At 62.1% G+C, this 19,756-nt stretch overlaps 2 protein-coding genes across 3 annotated transcripts in view; both read right to left on the bottom strand.

The window, feature by feature from the left end:
• The window catches only part of UNC119 (unc-119 lipid binding chaperone), a 41,257-nt gene extending 37,419 nt beyond the window's left edge, over positions 1 to 3,838 (bottom strand). The window contains exon 1 of one of the 2 annotated variants that reach the window (XM_073315285.1): positions 3,626 to 3,838. In XM_073315285.1, the coding sequence (XP_073171386.1) occupies positions 3,626 to 3,803 (178 nt within the window). In that variant the 5' untranslated portion in view covers positions 3,804 to 3,838. The remainder of the gene's footprint in view (positions 1 to 3,625) is intronic. The other variant, XM_073315286.1, reaches the window with a different exon arrangement.
• A 3,872-nt stretch (positions 3,839 to 7,710) lies between these two features.
• On the bottom strand, positions 7,711 to 17,831 carry PIGS (phosphatidylinositol glycan anchor biosynthesis class S). Its single transcript, XM_073315233.1, is given in 13 exon segments — positions 7,711 to 9,282; positions 10,139 to 10,349; positions 11,015 to 11,115; positions 11,578 to 11,723; positions 12,201 to 12,315; positions 12,411 to 12,553; positions 12,979 to 13,048; positions 13,050 to 13,190; positions 13,977 to 14,065; positions 14,613 to 14,702; positions 15,740 to 15,851; positions 16,655 to 16,794; positions 17,729 to 17,831. Coding segments are annotated over 13 exon segments (1,653 nt in total). The 5' UTR covers positions 17,748 to 17,831; the 3' UTR covers positions 7,711 to 9,006.
• Positions 17,832 to 19,756: the final 1,925 nt, after the last annotated feature.

Genomic DNA, 19,756 nt, shown 5'->3' on the forward strand with positions numbered 1-19,756 from the left:
TCTGTTCCCAGCTTGATATGCAACCTTGGGCAACTAATTAAACTTCCCAACATTGCACTAGGCTGCTAGATCTGGGAGAGAAGAACACTTTACAAGTGCCAGTCTACAGGGGGAAGGATCATTTATGTTAGTGTCAGACTGCAATATATGTTCATGTGTATTCCCTTTAAAACTCTACGTGAGAGAGCATGCATGGACATGTCAACCACAGATACACCCAGACGTGGCTACCAAGCAGCAGCACCAGTTACATGGCCTATCACAAAATATTTTAATGCTTGTCCAAACACCAGCACACTTATCTGGAGCAACTATATCGGTGTTTGCCAAACCACACAATGCACTTCATCCTGCATGGCACAGCTGCTCTTACCACAGGACGCGAGAGCCGTCCTCTGTGCACAGCATGAGAGGCCGGAAAGTCACCCACAGCACTCCACCCAAGTGTCTTAGCTGGGCACTGGGGAGGAACCTTTCCCCCAGTGCCGCAGAGTGTTAACGGCCACGCCCCAGAGGAGCCTCGAGACCCCAAATGCTCCTCCCGCAAGAGCAGAGGATGTGGGCAGGACCTCTCCTTGTCCCTACCCCCTACTGCCCAGGGAGCACTCACAGGGGTACACCCCACCCCCTGCACAGCCTCCCAAACCCTACTTCCCCAGAGCCATTGACAACACTCAGGTGCCATTTTAGCGCCAGACTCTTCAGGGCTCCTGTTCCAAACGCCATCAGCCAGGCACAAGGCTTAGCATGGAATACCAGGAGTAAAGTGGCAGATTCTTGAAATTACCGTGTACAGCCGAGATCAGTAGCAACGCAGCGATTGTGAGAAATGATTGTTTTCATTTCTTGCAAAGAGAGTGAAGCCCACCTGAGCTGGGAAACAGCACACCCTTCCCTTGGGATCAGCCTCCAGCAATGCCATCATGAGCCCCACTGTGCCCCCATTCTAGCTACAGGTGTGGGGGTGGCCTAGTCCTGCCTTAGAAAACCACTCGCACATTGGCACTAGCTGGCCCCCGTGAGGCAGAGTCAACAGAAGCCAAGGAGACCGAACCCCCAAGTCCCATCACAACATGCTTGAGGCGTGCTGATGGAGAGCACAGCAGCCTGTTCCTCGGAGAGAAAATGTCAGTCAGCAGGGCTAATAATTCAGTACTTTTCCCCAGCTCTAATGGGGGGGGAGAAGGGGGGGAGGTCCTTGCAAATCTGTTCAAGGGGAGACCTGGAAGTACTCCCCTCCCCTCCCCAGAGGCCCCTGCTAGAGAGACCTGCAGCCCCATGGACCCTCTCAGCACATGGAGGAACAGAAGCTGGGACAGCAGAGACTCCCTTCCACAGCCACAATCTGCCCCTCCTCTGGCAGCAGCGACCCACCTGGGGCGTGACGGCTCCCAGCAAAGCCAGCTGTGCGGGAGAGGAGTGTTTAAGCACAGACTCTTTCCGATAGAGCCATAAAATGATTCAGCAGGCTCTGAAAATCCCACCTGAATCTATTTTAAGAGACAGTCCTGGGTTAGCAGCTCAGCAAACGGTGTTTCAGTTTCACCTCCTGTCCCTCTTCCCCACCCGAAGCCGAGTGGAAGGTGGGGCAGTTACTCCAGCTGCCCCCGGCCCGAGACCTCCATGCCTTGCAGAAGAGTCCCTAGCCTCGGACTAGCAAGGGCCCCGACTCCACAGCCAGGCACGCTGGCGAGAGCTACTCCTGCCACTCAGCAGCACCCAGGGCGCTCCGCCACCCACAGGGCCGGCTCAGGTGGGGGCCTCTCGCAAACACAGAAACCAGGCCCCTGAGCTTCAGACCAGGGCTGGCTCCCGTGCTCGCCTGTCTGGGTGCAGCACAAAGCCACCAGCTTCAGCTGTCCCACAGTCTGTCCACTGGGGCAGAGGCCCATTGTCCCCCTGCTGGAGCGGTCCTCCGCCTCTGACAACGCTAAGAGGCTGAAGGACCAGGGCGCTGCTGAATTCGGAGACCGAGCTGGCCCTGCATTTTCAGGTTCAAGCACCAGGTCGTCAGTCTATATCAGTCAGTGCCCACTTCTCGAGAAGGCGCTGTCCTGCATAGTCCTCAGACGGCCCACCCAGCGACACAGACCCACAGCAACGTGGCCCGCGGCCTGAGCCGGGTGCTGGCAGTAAAAAACCACTGGTGGGGGCTGCACCCTGGGGAGGGGCGGCAGAGAATGGCTACGGAGCTCGAGAACAGACATGCAATCCAAGGGGTCTCAGACATCCCGCCCCGTCCCCAACTGCACAAAGCAGGGGCTCAGCCCAGGCACAGAACCCAGCAGATGAAGAGCAAATACTGCGACCACCCCCCTGCCCAGGCAGATCTCAAAGCGAAGGGCCAGGCCCCAGCTGCTGAGACCTTAGGGAACAAGGGGTCACTAGAGCCTGAGCAGAGAAATAGCCCTGACTCCCAGATAGGGAGTGGTGATGGGGCAGGAGCCCTGGACAAGCACTGCACCCCTGGGCCACAGACAGACCACTGTGGGGTGGACATACCTCCCCCTTGGAGGGGCTGGGACCTCACGACGGCAGGGAAAATGGGGGGCCGGGGCCCCCCTCCAAGGGCAGGCCGGGACCCCACGGGGGGAGACAAGACGGGGGGCCGGGGCCCCTTTCCAAGGGCAGGCCGGGACCCCCCAGGGGAGGAGATCAGAAGCGGGGCCGGGGGCCCCCCCGGGGGAAAGGGGAAGATCAGAAGCGGGGCCGGGGGCCCCCCCGGGGGAAAGGGGAAGATCAGAAGCGGGGCCGGGGGCCCCCCCGGGGGAAAGGGGAAGATCAGAAGCGGGGCCGGGGGCCCCCCCGGGGGAAAGGGGAAGATCAGAAGCGGGGCCGGGGGCCCCCCTCGCAGAGGGTGGGAGGTCAGAAGCGGGGCCGGGGGCCCCCCCGGGGGGGGGAGAGGAGATCAGAATCGGGGCCGGGCCCCCACGGGGGGGGGAGAGGAGATCAGAAGCGGGGCCGGGCCCCCACGGGGGGGGGGGGAGAGATCAGAAGCGGGGCCGGGCCCCCCCCCCCCGGGAAGGGGGGCTCAGAAGCGGGGCCGGCCCCCCCCCCCGGGAAGGGGGGCTCAGAAGCGGGGCCGGCCCCCCCCCCCGGGAAGGGGGGCTCAGAAGCGGGGCCGGGCGCCCCCCCCCCGGGAAGGGGGGCTCAGAAGCGGGGCCGGGCGCCCCCCCCCCGGGAAGGGGGGCTCAGAAGCGGGGCCGGGCGCCCCCCCCCCCGGGAAGGGGGGCTCAGAAGCGGGGCCGGGCGCCCCCCCCCCCGGGAAGGGGGGCTCAGAAGCGGGGCCGGGCGCCCCCCCCCCCGGGAAGGGGGGCTCAGAAGCGGGGCCGGGCGCCCCCCCCCCCGGGAAGGGGGGCTCAGAAGCGGGGCCGGGCGCCCCCCCCCCCGGGAAGGGGGGCTCAGAAGCGGGGCCGGGCGCCCCCCCCCCCGGGAAGGGGGGCTCAGAAGCGGGGCCGGGGCCCCCCCCGGGGAGGGGGGGCTCAGAAGCGGGGCCGGGGCCCCCCCCGGGGAGGGGGGCTCAGAAGCGGGGCCGGGGCCCCCCCCGGGGAGGGGGGCTCAGAAGCGGGGCCGGGCCCCACGGCGCGACACGGGGCCTCTCCCCCGGGGCCGGGCCCGCACTCACCGCCCGTGACTTTCTGCAGCCCCAGCACGTCCTCGGGGCCGATGAGCGGCTTCCGCAGCAGCTCGTCCTCGGGGCCCGCGGCCGCCGCCGCCCCGCCGCCCTTCTTCACCCTCATGGCCGCGGCCGCGCCGCCCCGCCGGCCGGAGCGCGTGTGGGCGCGGAGAGCGGCCCGGCTCATCCCTCGCCCGCGGCCCGCCGCCGCCTCTGCCGGCAGGGCCCGGCCGCCTGGCTCCGCCCGCGCGGGGAGGGGCCGCCCCGCCCCGCCCCGCCCCGGGAGCCCCGGGCTGCGCGCACCGAGCCGGGACGGGCCCGCGGGGCGAGGAACGCCCCCCGCCCCCCGCGAGTTCGGGCTGCCCTGCAGGGCACTTTGGGGGGCGTAGAGCAAAGCGGGACCCTGCACGGGGCAGGATCAACGGGCTTTCTCCGGCTCGCAGCCAGCGCCGAGCACGGCGACAGCGGCAGCACCTTGCCCTGCAGGCTCAGATGTCCAGAGGGCTGAGTCAGCTGCGGAAACAAGACAGCAAGAACAGGAGGCTTGTGGCACCTTCCAGGCGAACCAATGTCTCTGAGCCTAAGCCTTCCTGAGCTACAGCTCACTTCATGGGATGCACGCCGTGGAAAATACAGGGGGGAGATTTATATACGCAGAGAACATGAAACAATGCGTGTGACCCTACCCACTGTAAGGCAGTGATCAGGTCAGATGAGCTATTACCAGCAGGAGAGAAAAAACACCTTTTGTAGTAAGAAGAACAGGAGGACTCGTGGCACCTGAGAGACTAACCAATTTATCTGAGCATGAGCTTTCGTGAGCTACAGCTCACTTCATCAGATGCATACAAATAAATTGGTTAGTCTCTAAGGTGCCACAAGTACCCCTTTTCTTTTTGCGAATACAGACTAACACGGCCATTACTCTGAAACCTTTTGTAGTGATAATCAAGGTGGGCCATTTCCAGCAGTTGACAAGAAGGTCTGAGGAACAGTGGTGGTGGTGGGGGGAATAAACACGGGGAAATAGTTTTACTTTGTGAAATGACCCATCCACTCCCAGTCTCTGTTCAAGCCTCAGTTAACTGTATCCAGTTTGCAAATGAATTCCAATTCAGCAGTCTCTCTTTGGAGTCTGTTTTTGAAGTTTTTTTTGTTGAAATATTGCCACTTTTAGGTGGCCAGAGAGATTGAAGTGTTCTCCAACTGGTCTTTGAATGTTGTAATTCTTGATGTCTGATTTGTGTCCATTTATTCTTTTACGTAGAGACTGTCCAGTTTGGCCACTGTACATGGCAGAGGGGCACTGCTGGCACATGATGGCATAGATCACATTGGTAGATGTGCAGGTGAACAAGCCTCTGATAGTGTGGCTGATGTGATTAGGCCCTGTGATGGGGTCCCCTGAATAGATATGTGGACACAGTTGGCAAGGGGCTTTGTTGCAAGGATAGGTTCCTGGGTTAGTGGTTCTGTTGTGTGGTTGCTGGTGAGTATTTGCTTCAGGTTAGGGGGCTGTCTGTAAGCAAGCACTGGCCAGTCTCCCAAGATCTATGAGAGTGATGGGTCGTCCTTCAGGACAGGTTGTAGACAAAGGCTACATACAGCTTGCAGTCAGTGCCTGAGACCTCCCCACTCCCACAGATTTTATTTTAAGCAGTGGGGAGTTGATGGAATTTTTAATATAGAAACTTTTCTTGTGCTTCTAGTTCTCAAAAATAGCTTTGTTTAGGCCCCCAAGGATGCTAGCCCACCTCCTTATTTGAAATTGGATATATCAAACCGAAAGCAGAAATAGGCATTCCCTAAAATGTAATAGGAATAAGTAAGGTGGATACATCATGACACTCCCGACTAGCAGAAGGTGCACATCGTAAAGAAGCAGATAGAGGTAGTTGCAGGTTAGCTATTTCACGGTACCCACACAAACACGCTGCCTCCCTTAGCCATTCAGCTAGCCCCAGCACCGGACCGGGCCTGGAGTTAGAGACTGCAGATGCAAGGACTGCGCAGGCCACACAGCATCATGCTGCCCTCCAAAAAGCACTTGCTGGTGGTCTGCCATGAAGTGAGGGGTACATGGCCCTGGCTCCTCCTTTTCAACAGCTAAATGGTACTAAGTATTTTAACAGACTTCTCGCTGCTGGGTCAGCTCATGCGGGAGGAGTCAGCTCCGTTCTAGACTAACACCCAACACTTCAGACTAATGGAAATACACCAAATCGCACGCTGATCCAATTCACCCTCCCCTCTCCCAGCCTTCCCCATTATCGAAACAGAGGTGGGGTTGGCTTTTGGCAACACGGCTTCTCGTGATGTCTGAGCCTGGAACATCGCAGACATATGGAAACTCACTCTGCCTGGGACGCTCAGGCCCCGTCCAGAGGGAACAGTAAGAGGTGCAGCAGGGCAAGGTGTTTGCAAAACTGGGTGAGGGGACAAGGTGGGGGGTAGTGGCATAGCAGGGGGGATCTGAGAGGAGCTGCTGCCTGTGGCTGAAGGCCCGGTGCCCCTCATTACACCTTACTACTCGAGAGCAGCAGTCAGGGTACATCATTAACTTGCCCACATTGCAGCACGGCTGCGGCCCCACGGGGATGGGGCAGCGTGGGGAGAGCTCTCCCAGCAATAAAAAATAACCACCCCACCCGAGGCTCCTGGCGCTACGGCACTGTCAGCAGCGGGGCTCTTCAGCACTGACACTTTTGTCGCTGGGGGGGGGGGGGTTCACACCCCTGAACGACTGAAGTTTTCGCGCTGAAAGTGGCAGTGTGGACCCCGCCTTCAGTAAGCACCATCCCAGACAGCGCTGACCCAACAGCAATGGCTTGAGACACCCTGCCTGCCACAGCTGCCACTTTCCGGGTGAACGTGCTGGCGAAGGGGAGCAGACCAGGGTGGCTGTTACGCTCAGACAGTACGAGGGGATCTATTTGCTGACATGTCAAGAGGATTTCACACTCAAAACCAAACAAAACAAGACTCTCTAGTCTAGCGCACTGCCTGGTGCCTCGGAAGTGCCTGCTTTGATTGCCCATTTAAAGGAAGCTTAGTTAAGGTGAAGAGCCGGCAGCCTGGGGCATGGAGAGAGGAAAGGCAAGGAAGGGGCTTCAGGACAAGGAGAGTGACAGCTCAGACTGTTAGTGCAGAGAGAATATAACCAAGGCAGGCAGCAAGCTAAGGCTCACACATGACACTTGAAAACCTACCCGAGACCGTAGCAAGAGGGCAAAGGGTTACGTTAGAAGTACTGAAGGGGGCTGATACAGATGATGGGGCTCCCAGCAGAGGAGGGGGAAGCCAAGCCGCAGTGACGTATTTAAGCAGAAATGGGACACTGATGTGAGAATTTTATCAATGGCCAGGGAGCTCATGGTCACACTTTGGAGGACCGGGGCACTCTTTGGGAGTCAAGAGGGAATTTAGTGCTGAGCATGTTCCACCCCGGATTGGCTATGGTGGGGAGTTTGCCATTGCCTAGTAGAATGCGGAGAACTGCACAGTCAGACCCCTACTGCCCCACAGGGCTCCGAGGCCTACTGAGCATGGTACCTGGTGCTCTCTGGTAGGTCAGTGGACTGTCCTTTCACCCGGGTTTTCTTGCCCACAGACAAGGCCCATCCTGTTGCAAGGTCCCCGGAACCACTGGTTGGAGCTCCTGAGATACAAGCAAGTAGTGCAGAAACCTCTCAGGCCCTGCTCTCATCTCCAGGGAAGCACTTCCCCACAGCCAGAATTGGACAGAATTGGACAGCTTCCAGCGGCACCTAGCTCCCTGCAGCACTCCTCTCCCACAGCACAGAGCAGCCAGCTCCTCCTCTTTGAGAAGGACAGGGACAGATGCTGGGCAGGAGAGAGACTGGAGCGAGGCAGCTGGCCAGTGTGAGCAGCACAACACTCTCCACACTGTCGGAGAACCTGATTTCCCAGAACCTAGCCCATCTGACAGGAAACCCTCCCAGGCCGATGCACACACAGGAGCCATCCCGTGGGCCACCCTGAGAAGCTCCTAAGGGGCAGGATCTCCCCCAGGCCAAGCCGGCCAGGGTGGCACAGGCTGCTTGAATTCCCAGGAAAGGCACACTGCCCCTCAGCAGAGTCTGGCTTTTACTTTTATTAAAAGGAAACCTTGTTTTGTTCAGCATTCATCAGTGCATCACTCTCACGTCTGGTCCCCACCCAGCCCTCTTGCAATACAAGGCCCCAGGCTCCCTCCACAGAGACCCACAGGCTGCCAGCAGTGGTAGGAAGCTAAGAAACCCAAGAGCCACTTTCTGTACCTCCCTGAAGTACGAGCAGCACTCACCTGCTGCAGACGCTGCAAGGAAGCCCTGCCCCAGTGCACAGGCTGGCCTGTATATCCCCCTACGTTGAGGAAGTTGGTAGGGTCACACTTGTGGATCAATAGCTCACAAGGGGAGGGACCTGGGTCCAGGCATGTAAGGGGGGCCCTGCCAATACCAAGGCTCCCAACAGGAGTAAAAGGAAGATGCCCCACCAGTCTCACTCCTGCTAAACTAGGCAGTCCCAGGGGCACATCCTGTAGTGGCTGGGCAGGAAGGGTGCACTTCAGACTGCTTAAGCACTCAGAGGGGACAGAGAGACTCCAGAGCATCTCCCAGAAGCTAACGCCAATCCTTTCAACTCAAAGGAGAGCCCCTTAATCCAGACACCTTGGGGGGGGGGGGTGAGCTGAGCGGGGAGAAGGGAAATGCAAGCTTGATTCATGCCTCCTCTGCTGTCTGGTGGTGGAGCTGGCTGCAGTAACTAGAAAAAGCAGAAGTGGCCTGAGCTCATCCACCGTGGACCCAGCTGGCAGGGGCACTTTGCTCAGGTGGCCAGTCACATGCAGCTGTAGCCGCTCTACACTCCTTGGGGGAGGTCTACACTGCAGTTAAAAACCCACAGCTGGCCCATACCAGCTGACAGACTTGTGGAACTCTTGCTAAGGGGCTATTTAATTGAGGTGGAGACATTCAGGCTTGGGCTGGAGCCCACACTCTGGTCCCCTCCCATCTTGCAGGGTCCTGGAGCCCAGGCTCCAGCACAGCCCAAAGAGCTACACTGCAATGAAACAGCCCCTTAACCTGCGTTGGCTGGCGCGGGCCAGCCACAGGTGTCTAAACGCAGCACAGATGTCCCCTTTAGAGTCCCCGCTAACCCCTAGGTAAAGGCGAACCCAAGAGCTCCATGCTGGGAAGTAGCCGTGGTGGTTCTAAGTCTTGATTTCTGACCCAACACCCTATTTTTGCCAGACTTTCCACTCTTCCAGGATTCATAAAGAATCATCCGAGTCCAAGCCCTTTAACTGGGCCCTGACTGTTCCTACAGACAGGCTGTCATGAGCTGGCTCTGAGCTCCCCTGCCCCATGGGGCAGCTGCAGACAGGCTCAGTCAGTTTTCGTGGGCTCCTTCTTGCTCTGTTTGGCTTCCCGGAGGATCTTCATCAGGGACAGCAGGATGGGCACCGCCATAGGCAGGAAGAGTGGGATGTAGATGGCAAATTTCTGGTCATCAGGGAAGTAGAGGAGATGTAGCAGCGAAGGGTCAAAGAAGGCCCGCTCCGAGGAGGTGACCGCCTCTTTACTGGCCTGGAATGCTGAGCCCAGACGGCCAGAGGCCAGCTCCAGCATAGCAGTCTGTGCTGATGCTACTGCATGGTAAACCTGGATGGGACCACACAAAGAGTCAGTGCACAGCAGCCCCCTGTCTGGCCCAAGCAGGTCAAGGGAGCTCCAGGCACCACACCTGAGGCCTAGGAGTGCCAGAAGCTGAGCAGATCCTGGATTGTCAAGTCTGGATCTGCTCTAAGAAGTGACACTGACCTCTGCATATTCCTTCTCAGCTCCCCACAGCCAGTGGGGCTCTGAGCGTCAAGCCACCTACTCCTCCTCCACCTGTTCAACCCCACTGCTTTCTACGCTCTCAGCTACACCTGTGCAGTCCCATTCTCTTCAGTGGCTCGCACACTGAGTAACCGGGGCAAGACGTGGGCCTGCACCAGGAACTTAGCAACTGCTCCATTGACGCCGCAGGGGAAGGAAGGGCTGGAACCCACTCGCTGCCCCAGAGTTGCGTTGGCTCCAGGGTTACGACAAAACCCCAGGGAGCAGATCTGCCATTTGTACACTCACTTTTCAGCGCAGACTTTCACTCAAAGGCATCAAGGGGTCTCAGCCCAGAGAGAGGGGGGATGGGAGGATTTAGAAGGTCTCTCCCCAGTGAGGCTGTGGCCATTTCTATTAATTATAGGCCCAGGGCATAAGGGGGGAGTGATGCTGCAAAGGCAGAATTCTCAGCCCAGGAGAGGGCGCCCTCGTGTCCTCTAGCTGACTCAAGCAGCCAGGCCCTGGCCAGCCCTTTAGGTTAAGGGCAACAATTTTCAGAACCCTTCCCCCTCCCCAAGAGGGGAAATAAATACATAAGTCTGGGCAGACAAGGTCCCCAGCAGCAGCATGTAAGGCTCCTATGTGATGCTGGCAGCCCCCAACCTCTCATGGGGACCCTCCCAACCCCACCCACCTCAGAGGCAACATCATCCTTGATGACGATGTTCCCGATCTTGTCTAGCAGTTGGGCCAGGGAGGTGAGGGTGGTGGACACCGTGGCGATATTCTCAACTGTCCGGGTCCACAGCAGGCGGTCCAGCTCCCAGTCAGTCAGCCCGTCGTTCCCAGGGCTCTCCAGCAGGAACTCCTCTGGGAGCGACACCTGGGAGATCCCAAACAACAACCTGTGGGGGAGAAGGGGCAGATCAGGTCTGAGCTGGCAGGGAGGTCACCAGGCCAACTCTTCCCTGTGCTCACACCCCCTGCAGCAGAGGAATGGAATGGGCACGTGGCAGAAATGTTCTCGTTTGCCTTTCCTGACGCAAGTTCAGCTCTGGCACAGGGTGCCGGTCTGAGTCCTGCTGCCCAGCAGGGTAGGTGCGAGTCAGGCTTTCCAAACACATTACTGCCGAGCTAGGGCAGAAAGAGGACGGTCCATGACACCGTGGCTGAAAAGGGGCAAGTTAGTGAGATTGTGGGCTTTGTGGTCACCGGGCCTTGGTCCAACACCCACCAACACTACTGAACAGCTGGCAGACAGGACAACTCCAGCTGCCACCACCACCCTAGGCCAGACTGACCCAGCAGCTAAGGGGAAACTGGAGCCACACGCCACTGCCGACCCCCCAAGCCAGCCAGTGACCCAGAGAGTCTAGGAAAAGCACAGAACCAGCCTCAGGCTGCCAGAGCAGGGGGAGCCAGAGAGGCAGCGTCTCTGCCCTGGCACACACCTCCCAGGGCAGGCACAGCCCCAGGGCCACAGCCTCACGCTGCTCTGGTGGAACTGAACATAAGGAATGCAGAGAATGGAACGGCTGGGGCAGGGCAGAGAAGAGAGCAGTGTCCTCACCGTAGCTGGGCCAGGAACACCTCCATCACTCGCACCATGTCCACGTCCACCCAAAGCGGGAGAGGGGCCTTGTCAGGAACTGGGTGGTCAATGTTGTACACCTGTCAAGAGAGTGTGTCCAGGGCAGGCCTGACACAGGCTATGCCTCACCACACAAGGGTCCCCCCGTCCCTGTTCTCCAGTCAGCCCACAGCTCTGGGCTACCCTGCAGTGCTGAGCAGCGCTGTCTCATTCAGGGAACGGCCATGGGGCTCAGGCCCAGGCCCCATCCAGCCCAGCCTTCCATCTCTGAGAGTGGCCAAGACCAGCTGCATCACAGGAAGGGGCAAGAAACTGGCATCAAGTAGAAAAAGCCCATAGGGTGCAGTGGGCATTGTTGGGGCTCTGGCAGGACGCTGCGGGGGTGGGAGGAGCTGGACCAGGAGCTCCCAAACACAGCACAGGGCTCCAGCTGGTCAGCCCCTGCCAGTCACAGTCCCAGCACGAGGGCAGGGGACCAAAGGGACTGCGGTGCTTTCCTCATACAGGGCAGGGCTGTGCCAGGCCAGGCCCCTCCTCCTTACCATGATCCCACCCCAGCGAGGGCTGTGGAAGGCGTTGGTCCCCACAGCGGCGCCGTCCTTGTCCTGGATGTAGAGAGGGGAATGGACGCGCTCTGGCACGTACAGCAGGAAGTTCAACACGGGGTAGAGCGAAGTGGCGCTGGAACCTGCAGCAGTGCACAGTGAGCACCACACATTTCCAGGGCAGACCCTGGCCTGCCAGGCACTGGCGGGCATCAGGGAGGCTGGGAAGCTGCCTGCAGGAGCTCAGCATCTGGAATGTTACTGGGGCAGGGCGGGACCGGACCCTCTCCTCCCCTTGCCAGGGAGGCCAGACTCCACCTGAGAAGGGGTCAGTGGCCTCGGGGCTACATCGGTGCTTTCAATATGAGCCGTATGGTGAGATCCCACCCGGGTCAAACAGCACGAATTTTGCTGGATCTCAGCCTACGCCTCTCATGGGGATCTGCCCTTCTAACTAGTCAGCAGTATGGCAGCCTCCCCGGAGGGCAGTGCAGGGCTGGTAGCGAGGGCTCTGGGGGGGCAGAGCCTGTGCTGTGTCTGCCAGCACAGGTCTCTGCCTTTACCCTCAGCAACACTAAACTCTCAAAGCAGCCACCACAAGGACGCAGAGTGGCACTTACCCAGTCTGGCTTCCACCGGGTTAATGACGTGGGGGAGACTGAGCGCGCTCAGGATGAAGCTGGAGGAGGCCTTGTCAAAGCGGGGTGAGACCCCCAGGACAGCATAGTACAGGATCTGAGGGGATCACCAAGGAGATGGATGTTGTGGGAAGACCACCCTGTGGCCAGCCTGGGTGGGGGCACCCTCCCCCCTCCTACCGCACCTCTCACCTGGGAGTCCACAGAGAAGTTGGCCATTGAGCCCAGCTTGTCGAGGAAGGGCTGTACGTAGCTGTTGACAGCGGCCTCGATGTCCCAGTGCACGTTGTGGGACTTGGGGTCTGGGTTCAATAAGCTGAAGGTGATTTCGTACCCTGGGAAGAGCAGAGAACAGAGGCTGCCAACAACATCCCTCTGCAAGGAGAAGCTGCCAACTGCCCAGGATCAGTCTGGCCATCCCCAGGGCAGGAGTGCATGAGCAATGATTCCAGAGCAGAGCAGATGCCAAGTGGGACAGAGAGAGAACAGAGCAACGTTCCAAGGGATAACTGTGGGACCCAGTCTCACGCTCCTGAGCTAAGGGGCTCCCGGGCAGTGGCACAAAGCACCAGCAGATGGGTTGATGGGGTGCACAGAGGACCCCAGAGAGTTGGTTACTAAAAGGGAGGGGGTGCCTGGGAATCCGAGGGTGGGGGAGAGGTATGTGGCCCTGTGCTGCCCCAGCCCTGCCCAAGGAAGACAACGTGCTGCAGAGAACCATGGGAACAGCCTCTCCTGGCAGGCACCCAGCACGTCCTACCCAGGCTGGATTTGAACGGGCGCCTCGTGTCCGTGCCGAGCTGGTCCATGGGGACGCGATCAGACAAGGCGGGTGGCGATGGAGTCAGTGGTGAAGGACATGGCCTGCACAATCTGCTGCACCCAGGCACTAACAGCAGCCAGGACATCCCCGGGGCCCTGCGTACACCTCATCACGGCACTGCGGTGCTTCCCGATGTACACGCCAACACCCTGCAGAGAAGGCAGGGCAGTGAGCCAGGAATCTGGGGAGGGGCAGGGTGTGCACACCTCCCCTGCTCCTGGGCACAGAGCAAACAGAGCTCAGCGCTCCCAGGGCAACATGCTCAGCCCCTGGCAGGGGTTGCCCCAGACTGACCTAGGGAGGTGGTAGAATCTCCTTCCTTAGAAGTTTTTAAGGTCAGGCTTGACAAAGCCCTGGTTGGGATGATTTAATTGGGGATCGGTCCTGCTTTGAGCAGGGGGTTGGACTAGATGACCTCCTGAGGTCCCTTCCAGCCCTGATATTCTATGATTCTATGACCCCTTCTTGTGCCTGGATCCAGGATAACAGGGCTGGGGAAGCTCCATGGACAGCAGCCTCAGACAAAGAGGGTCTTGGATTGTTCTGCAAGGGCAGGGGAGAGCTCACAAAATACACAGGAGAGCCATGCCCCTTCCTGCCTATGGGGCAAGCAACATGGGAAGAGTCTCTGTTTCTGCAGAAGGGTGCCCCTTCCAGCAGTGCCCCCTCCCACTCAGATCATCCACCTGCCAAGGCCCAGCCACATGACTCTGCCCTTTGTGCTGTGCCTGGAGAAAAGAGCGCGACGGGGGAATAGGGCATCTTTCTGGGCAGGTCTCTGTCCAGCACAGTCTCTCTGGGGGGCATCTGCCTGCTTTCTTACTCCAGGGACACAGCTCTTTCATGGGAAGCAGCAGGCAGCCGCAGGACACTCCAAGCCACACTACTGGTCCCAGAGCAAGGAGGTGGGGCACTCCCAGCAGAGGATGCGGTACCTGAGGCAGTAGAGGGGAGGTTTCCGGGATCACGTATACAGTCAGAGCGCCCAGCGAGTCCTGCAGCGGGAGCAGCGCAGCGTCTGCCTCTGAGGGAGAGAAGGGAGAGAAGGCATGTGCCAGGTGGGCATTACCAGCTGCCCAAAGGAAGTATTCCAGAGAGGGGAAACCCTCCTCTCTCTCCAGCCGGGATCACCGGGCTCCCTCGCAGCCACCACTACAACACAAGTCCGTGTCCACAGTCACCCCTAGGTCCCTGCCCCACCCCGCCAGCTCCTGGAACTCCCCCCTGCCCTGGAGCAGCCCATTCCTGTGCTCCAAGAGCTCCACTGGTAGTCAGCAGCAGCAATCCAAAACGCCCCCGGGTGACACGCCCCCGTGCGACACGCCCCCGTGCACCCTCGGAATGAGGCCCTTTGCTCCCCACAGCCAGTGGTGTTTCTGGGCAGGTACGGCAACAACTTCACTGGCTGCCAAACTAGCACCCACCACCTGCATCCCATTCAGGCCTGGAGACCGCAGAGCAGCACCTGCAGGGCACGGCCAGCTGCAAGCATCCCAGGAGAGCCAGGACTCCCAGCTCTTTGCCAGCTCTACCCCAGGGCAGCAACCTAGCGTGTCCTACAGACTCCGTACCTTTCACTGTGGCCAAGGCCAAGGCTGCCTGCTCTGTGACGGTTGCACTCCGGTAAGTCGTCTCATAGCGAGACGTAACGCTTGTTTTTGCTGCGGGGAAGGAGGAGAGAGAGAGCAGGTGAGGCCAGCTGGCCCTATGTGCTGTGCTCTCCAGCACCAGGGCCCTGCACTGGTACCCCGATAGGAGCCAGGCCGAAAGGGATACAGCAGCTTCTCCAAGCTGTGCGCATGCCATAAGCCTCCCCTTAGGCCAGTGCTGAGCCCCAGCTCCCAGAGCTGAGCAAGGCCTCATGGTCCGGCTGGTCCATCCCTATAGGCAGGATGGTTCACTGGTCCGTGTTCCCTAGGGTTTGCCCAGTCTGATGTGTCACAAGTGATGAGGCTCCCCTCCCTGGGAAGATAACTTCAGCGTGACCTACCTAATGGGCAGGGAGCTTCCTTCCCTTTGTTTCCTCTGATTCTCGTTACCCTCCCATGTGCTCCCCTCCCACCTCATGGTGTGCGCCCCCAGACACTCGGGAACATTGTGCTCCCAGCTACCCTCAGTGGCTCCCCCCAGACCCGGGTGTTTGGGCTGGGAAGGACACTTCCTCGCTCCAACACTGCAGGCTGGGGTGCACGGTGGGAAGCAGCCCAGAGGGCAGAGGCGGGAAGCAGTCAGTGCCTCCTGATCTTCACCCTCCATGCCTATGTCTCACCAGCCAGCCCCTCTCTAGCCCAATGCCTAACTGCACTGGGGTCACAAGAGGCTCATGCTTGGAGGAGAGTTGCTCCAGCCTTTCACGGCTTGGAACAATGTGAGGAACTTGTATCATGACTCGCCACCATGACTAATCTGTGGGGGACAGCCCCAGCCCCAGCGCAGTCTTAGCTCCTGCAGCTGGAGGGGAGAAATGAGGACTCGGCTTCCCTACTTGAGATGGTACCTGCAGCGCCATGGGGGTGTGGGTCCTGGTGGACAGGGCTGCTGGCCTCCACTGCAGCAGCAGAAAGCCATCTGTAGGGGGCAGCGAGTGCAGCAACAGCCATGGGGCAAGAACAGGGACAGTGGGGAGAGTCACGAGATTAAAGAAAACAAAAGGGGTTACAGCTAAAGCACAAGCCCCCCAGCAGCCAGAGGTTCTTACAGTTTAACAGGCTCTCCTCCTCCTTTGTGTCTGTGAAAGGGAGCCTTCTCTGTTGAGCTCCTGGCAGAGCCCCCTTGGCAAAAACCACTGAGACAGGCACAGTCAGCTGGAACTGAGCAAAGAGCCGCGTTACCTGGCAGCGTAAGCCACGTCCCCTGCCACCATCCCAGCCTCTGTCAACCCCCCAGCACCTCCTCACAGCCCTTCTGCGAGCCCCAGAACCACCCACAGCCCTTGGGGCCCCCGAGAACTTTAACAGTATCTGAACCCTGTGAAGGGAGACCCATGAATTGCTGCTGCCACCAGCTGGAAACTCCTGTGCCTGCATCAAGAGTCTGTGCCAAAAAGGGCTGACAGGTGTGGGACATTCAGCCCTTCCCAATGGGGAATGGCCCCCGTAGGGGCAGCAGACTCCTGCCGGGGCGAGCCGGCCCCCAGGCACAGGGCTAGCAAAGCAAGCCAAGGGCGTTCAAGTGGCAGAGCTCTCCCGTCACGGCACTGGGTCCCAGAACCCCCAGCCAGCAGGGAGGCCTGCACCAAGGGCTGTGCAGTGGGCGGGCGGAAGAGGTGCCCCGGCCACTCCCACCGCTGGCAAGGAGGGCGCGCAGCAACCAGGCTCCCATCGGGCTGCAGCTGTCACAGGCCGGCCAGGCCAGGCCAGGGAGAACCCCACACTGCCGACACCCTGCTCCCTGTCAGTGTGGGGCTCGGGCTGGGAGTTGGGGGGGACCGGGCCCGGCTCTTCCCCAGCACCGGGCCCGGCTCTTCCCCAGCACCGGGCCCGGCTCTTCCCCAGCACCGGGCCCTGACCCGCGGACCAGCCCTGAGGCCGGAGGCGGAGCAGGCTGCAGCCGGCCCAGGCTGGAGCGAGGGGCTCCGGGCTCCACCAGGTCACCCCGCGGGGCGCAGCCCTACCCGGAGCGAGCCCAGCGCGCTGATCCCCGCGTAGGGCAGCGAGGCCCGGTACGTCTCCGTCGTCTTCCACCAGAGCGGCAGCCCCAGCACCAGGGCCACGGCGGCGAAGGCGAGAGCAGCGCGCTTCCCCCGCGCCTCCTCTGCGGGGCACAGGCGGGCAATGGCGCGGGGGGGCCGGGAGCTCACTGCCCGGCCCCCCACCGCCCACTTCCCGGTCCCCCCCCGGCCCCCCTCACCGCCCCCCCCAGCTCCCCCCACCGCCCGCTTCCCGGTCCCCCCCCGGCTCCTCACAGCCCGCCCCCCCCGGCTCCCGGTCCCCCCCCCGGCTCCTCACAGCCCGCCCCCCCCGGCTCCCCCCACCGCCTCCCCCCCCGGCTCCTCACCGCCCGCTTCCCGGTCCCCCCCGGCCCCCCTCACCGCCCCCCCCAGCTCCCCCCACCGCCCGCTTCCCGGTCCCCCCCCGGCTCCTCACAGCCCACCCCCCCCGGCTCCCGGTCCCCCCCCCGGCTCCCGGTCCCCCCCCCGGCTCCTCACAGCCCGCCCCCCGGCTCCCGGTCCCCCCCCGGCTCCCCCCACCGCCTCCCCCCCCGGCTCCGAACCGCCCGCTTCCCGGTCCCCCCCCGGCCCCCCTCACCGCCCCCCCCAGCTCCCCCCACCGCCCGCTTCCCGGTCCCCCCCCCGGCTCCTCACAGCCCGCCCCCCCCCGGCTCCCGGTCCCCCCCCCGGCTCCCCCCCCCGGCTCCTCACAGCCCGCCCCCCGGCTCCCGGTCCCCCCCCGGCTCCCCCCACCGCCTCCCCCCCCCGGCTCCGAACCGCCCGCTTCCCGGTCCCCCCCCCAGCTCCCGCCTCCCCCCCCGGCTCCTCACAGCCCGCCCCCCCCCGGCTCCCGGTCCCCCCCCCGGCTCCTCACAGCCCGCCCCCCCCGGCTCCCGGTCCCCCCCCGCCTCCGAACCGCCCGCTTCCCGGTCCCACCCGCGGCTCCCGCCTCCCCCCCCCCGGCTCCTCACTGCCCGCTTACCCGGTTCCCCCCCCCCGGCTCCGAACCGCTCCCGGTCCCACCCCCGGACCCCGCACCTGCCCCGTCAGCCACCATCCTCCCGTCCGACCGCTCTTCCCGGACCTCACGGGGCGGGGCTAGAAGCCGGGAAACCAGCGGGCGGCCAATTGGCGCAGGCCAAGGACCGGAAGACGGCGTAGACCGACAGCAGCGCTGACCAATCAGGGCTGACTAAGCGCGCCAAAGGGGTGGTCGCGAAGGCACCAATCTGGTACGGGTCCCTCGGAGGGACAGCGCAGGGGGGTGCCCCGTCCCGCGAAGGGGTCCGGCAGAGAGGGAGGTGGGCGGGTCCAGGGCTGCGCACAGAGCAACTGCACCGGGCCAGCGGCGCCCAGCGAGCCCTGCACCCCTCCCCCCCACTGCACTCCCACCCCGGCCTCCCCTCACTGCACCCCTCCCCTCCACTGCACCCCCACCCCGGCCTCCCCCGCACTGCACCCCTCCCCCCTCCGCACCCACACCCGGCCTCCCCCCCTCACTGCACCCCTCCCCCCCACTGCACCCACACCCGGCCTCCCCCCTCACTGCACCCCTCCCCCTCACTGCATGCACCCCCACCCCGGCCTCCCCCTCACTGCACCCCTCCCCCCACTGCACCCCCACCCCGGCCTCCCCCCCCCACTGCACCCCTCCCCCCACTGCACCACACCCCGGCCTCCCCCCCACTGCACCCCTCCCCCCTCCGCACCCACTCCGGCCTCCCCGCACTGCACCCCTCCCCCCTTCTGCACCCACACCCGGCCTCCCCCGCACTGCACCCCTCCCCCTCACTGCACCCCGCACTGCACCCCTCCACTGCACCCACACCCGGCCTCCTCGGCACGGCACCCACACCCCGGCCCTGGACACTGCACCCACACCCCGGCCTCCTCGGCACTGCACCCCTCCCCCTCACTGCACCCACACCCCGGCCTCCTCGGCACGGCACCCCACACCCCGGCCCCCTCGGCACTGCGCCCCTCCCCCTCACTGCACCCACACCCCAGCCTCCCCCTCACTGCACCCCTCTCCCTCACTGCACCCACACCCCGGCCTCCTCGGCACTGCACCCCTCCCCCTCACCGCACAAACACCCCAGCCCCCTCGGCACTGCGCCCCTCCCCCTCGGCACTGCGCCCCTCCCCCTCACTGCACCCCTCCCCCTCACTGCACCCACACCCCGGCCTCCTCGGCACGGCACCCCTCCCCTGGCACTGCACCCACACCCCGGCCTCCCCGGCACTGAACCCCTCCCCCGGCCATTGTACCCACTCCCGGACCTGGGCACTGTGCCCCTCTGCCTCCACTGCACCCATCCCCAGCCCCCTCAGCACTCCACCCACACCCCACCCTCCCCAGGCATTGGGCATTGTGCCCCTCCCCTGACATTGCACCCACACCCCCGGCTCCTCGGTACTGCGCCCCTCCCCCGTCACTGCACCCACACCCCTCTCCCTGGCATTGGGGCACTGTGCCCACACCCTGCCCTCCCCAGCACTGGGCACTGTGCCCCTCCCCCGGCACTGCACCACACCCTCACTGCACCCCTTCCCTGGGCACTGCAGCTCTCTCTCCTCCTGCCAGTGTCCCCTATCCCCCCCACCAGCATCGGGCACTGCACCCCTCCCCCAACACTCCTAATTAACTCAGAATCCAGCACAGTGCCTTAGTGACTGAACCCTGAGCAGAGCCTGGGGCTGCCCCACTCTTCTCTCGCTAACTGCCACTCAGACCTTGTAGGAAGGAGGCATTTGACCTTTCTGCCTCCATTTCCCCAGCTGTAAATCACAGCTACCACAGCTGCAGGCTGGTGAAATTGGCAAGAGCCCTGTGACACCAGAGGATTAACACTACTTCCCTTGGTGGTAGAATGGCAGAGATCAGGAAGATCCAGCCCCTTAAGGAGCAGCCAGGTCAAGAGGTGCGGATGGCTGGCCAAGGAAAGCACCAAGAGAACTCAAGAGAGTGGACTGGAGCACATTACAGCTCTACCACTAGGACAGGCAGACCTTGCAGTAGGAATGGGGATGGAGCACGTGCCACCGAAACAGCTTAAGGGGAATCTC

Source organism: Lepidochelys kempii, chromosome 17 (genome assembly GCF_965140265.1).
Source record: "Lepidochelys kempii isolate rLepKem1 chromosome 17, rLepKem1.hap2, whole genome shotgun sequence".
Classification (NCBI taxonomy): Eukaryota; Metazoa; Chordata; order Testudines; family Cheloniidae; genus Lepidochelys; species Lepidochelys kempii.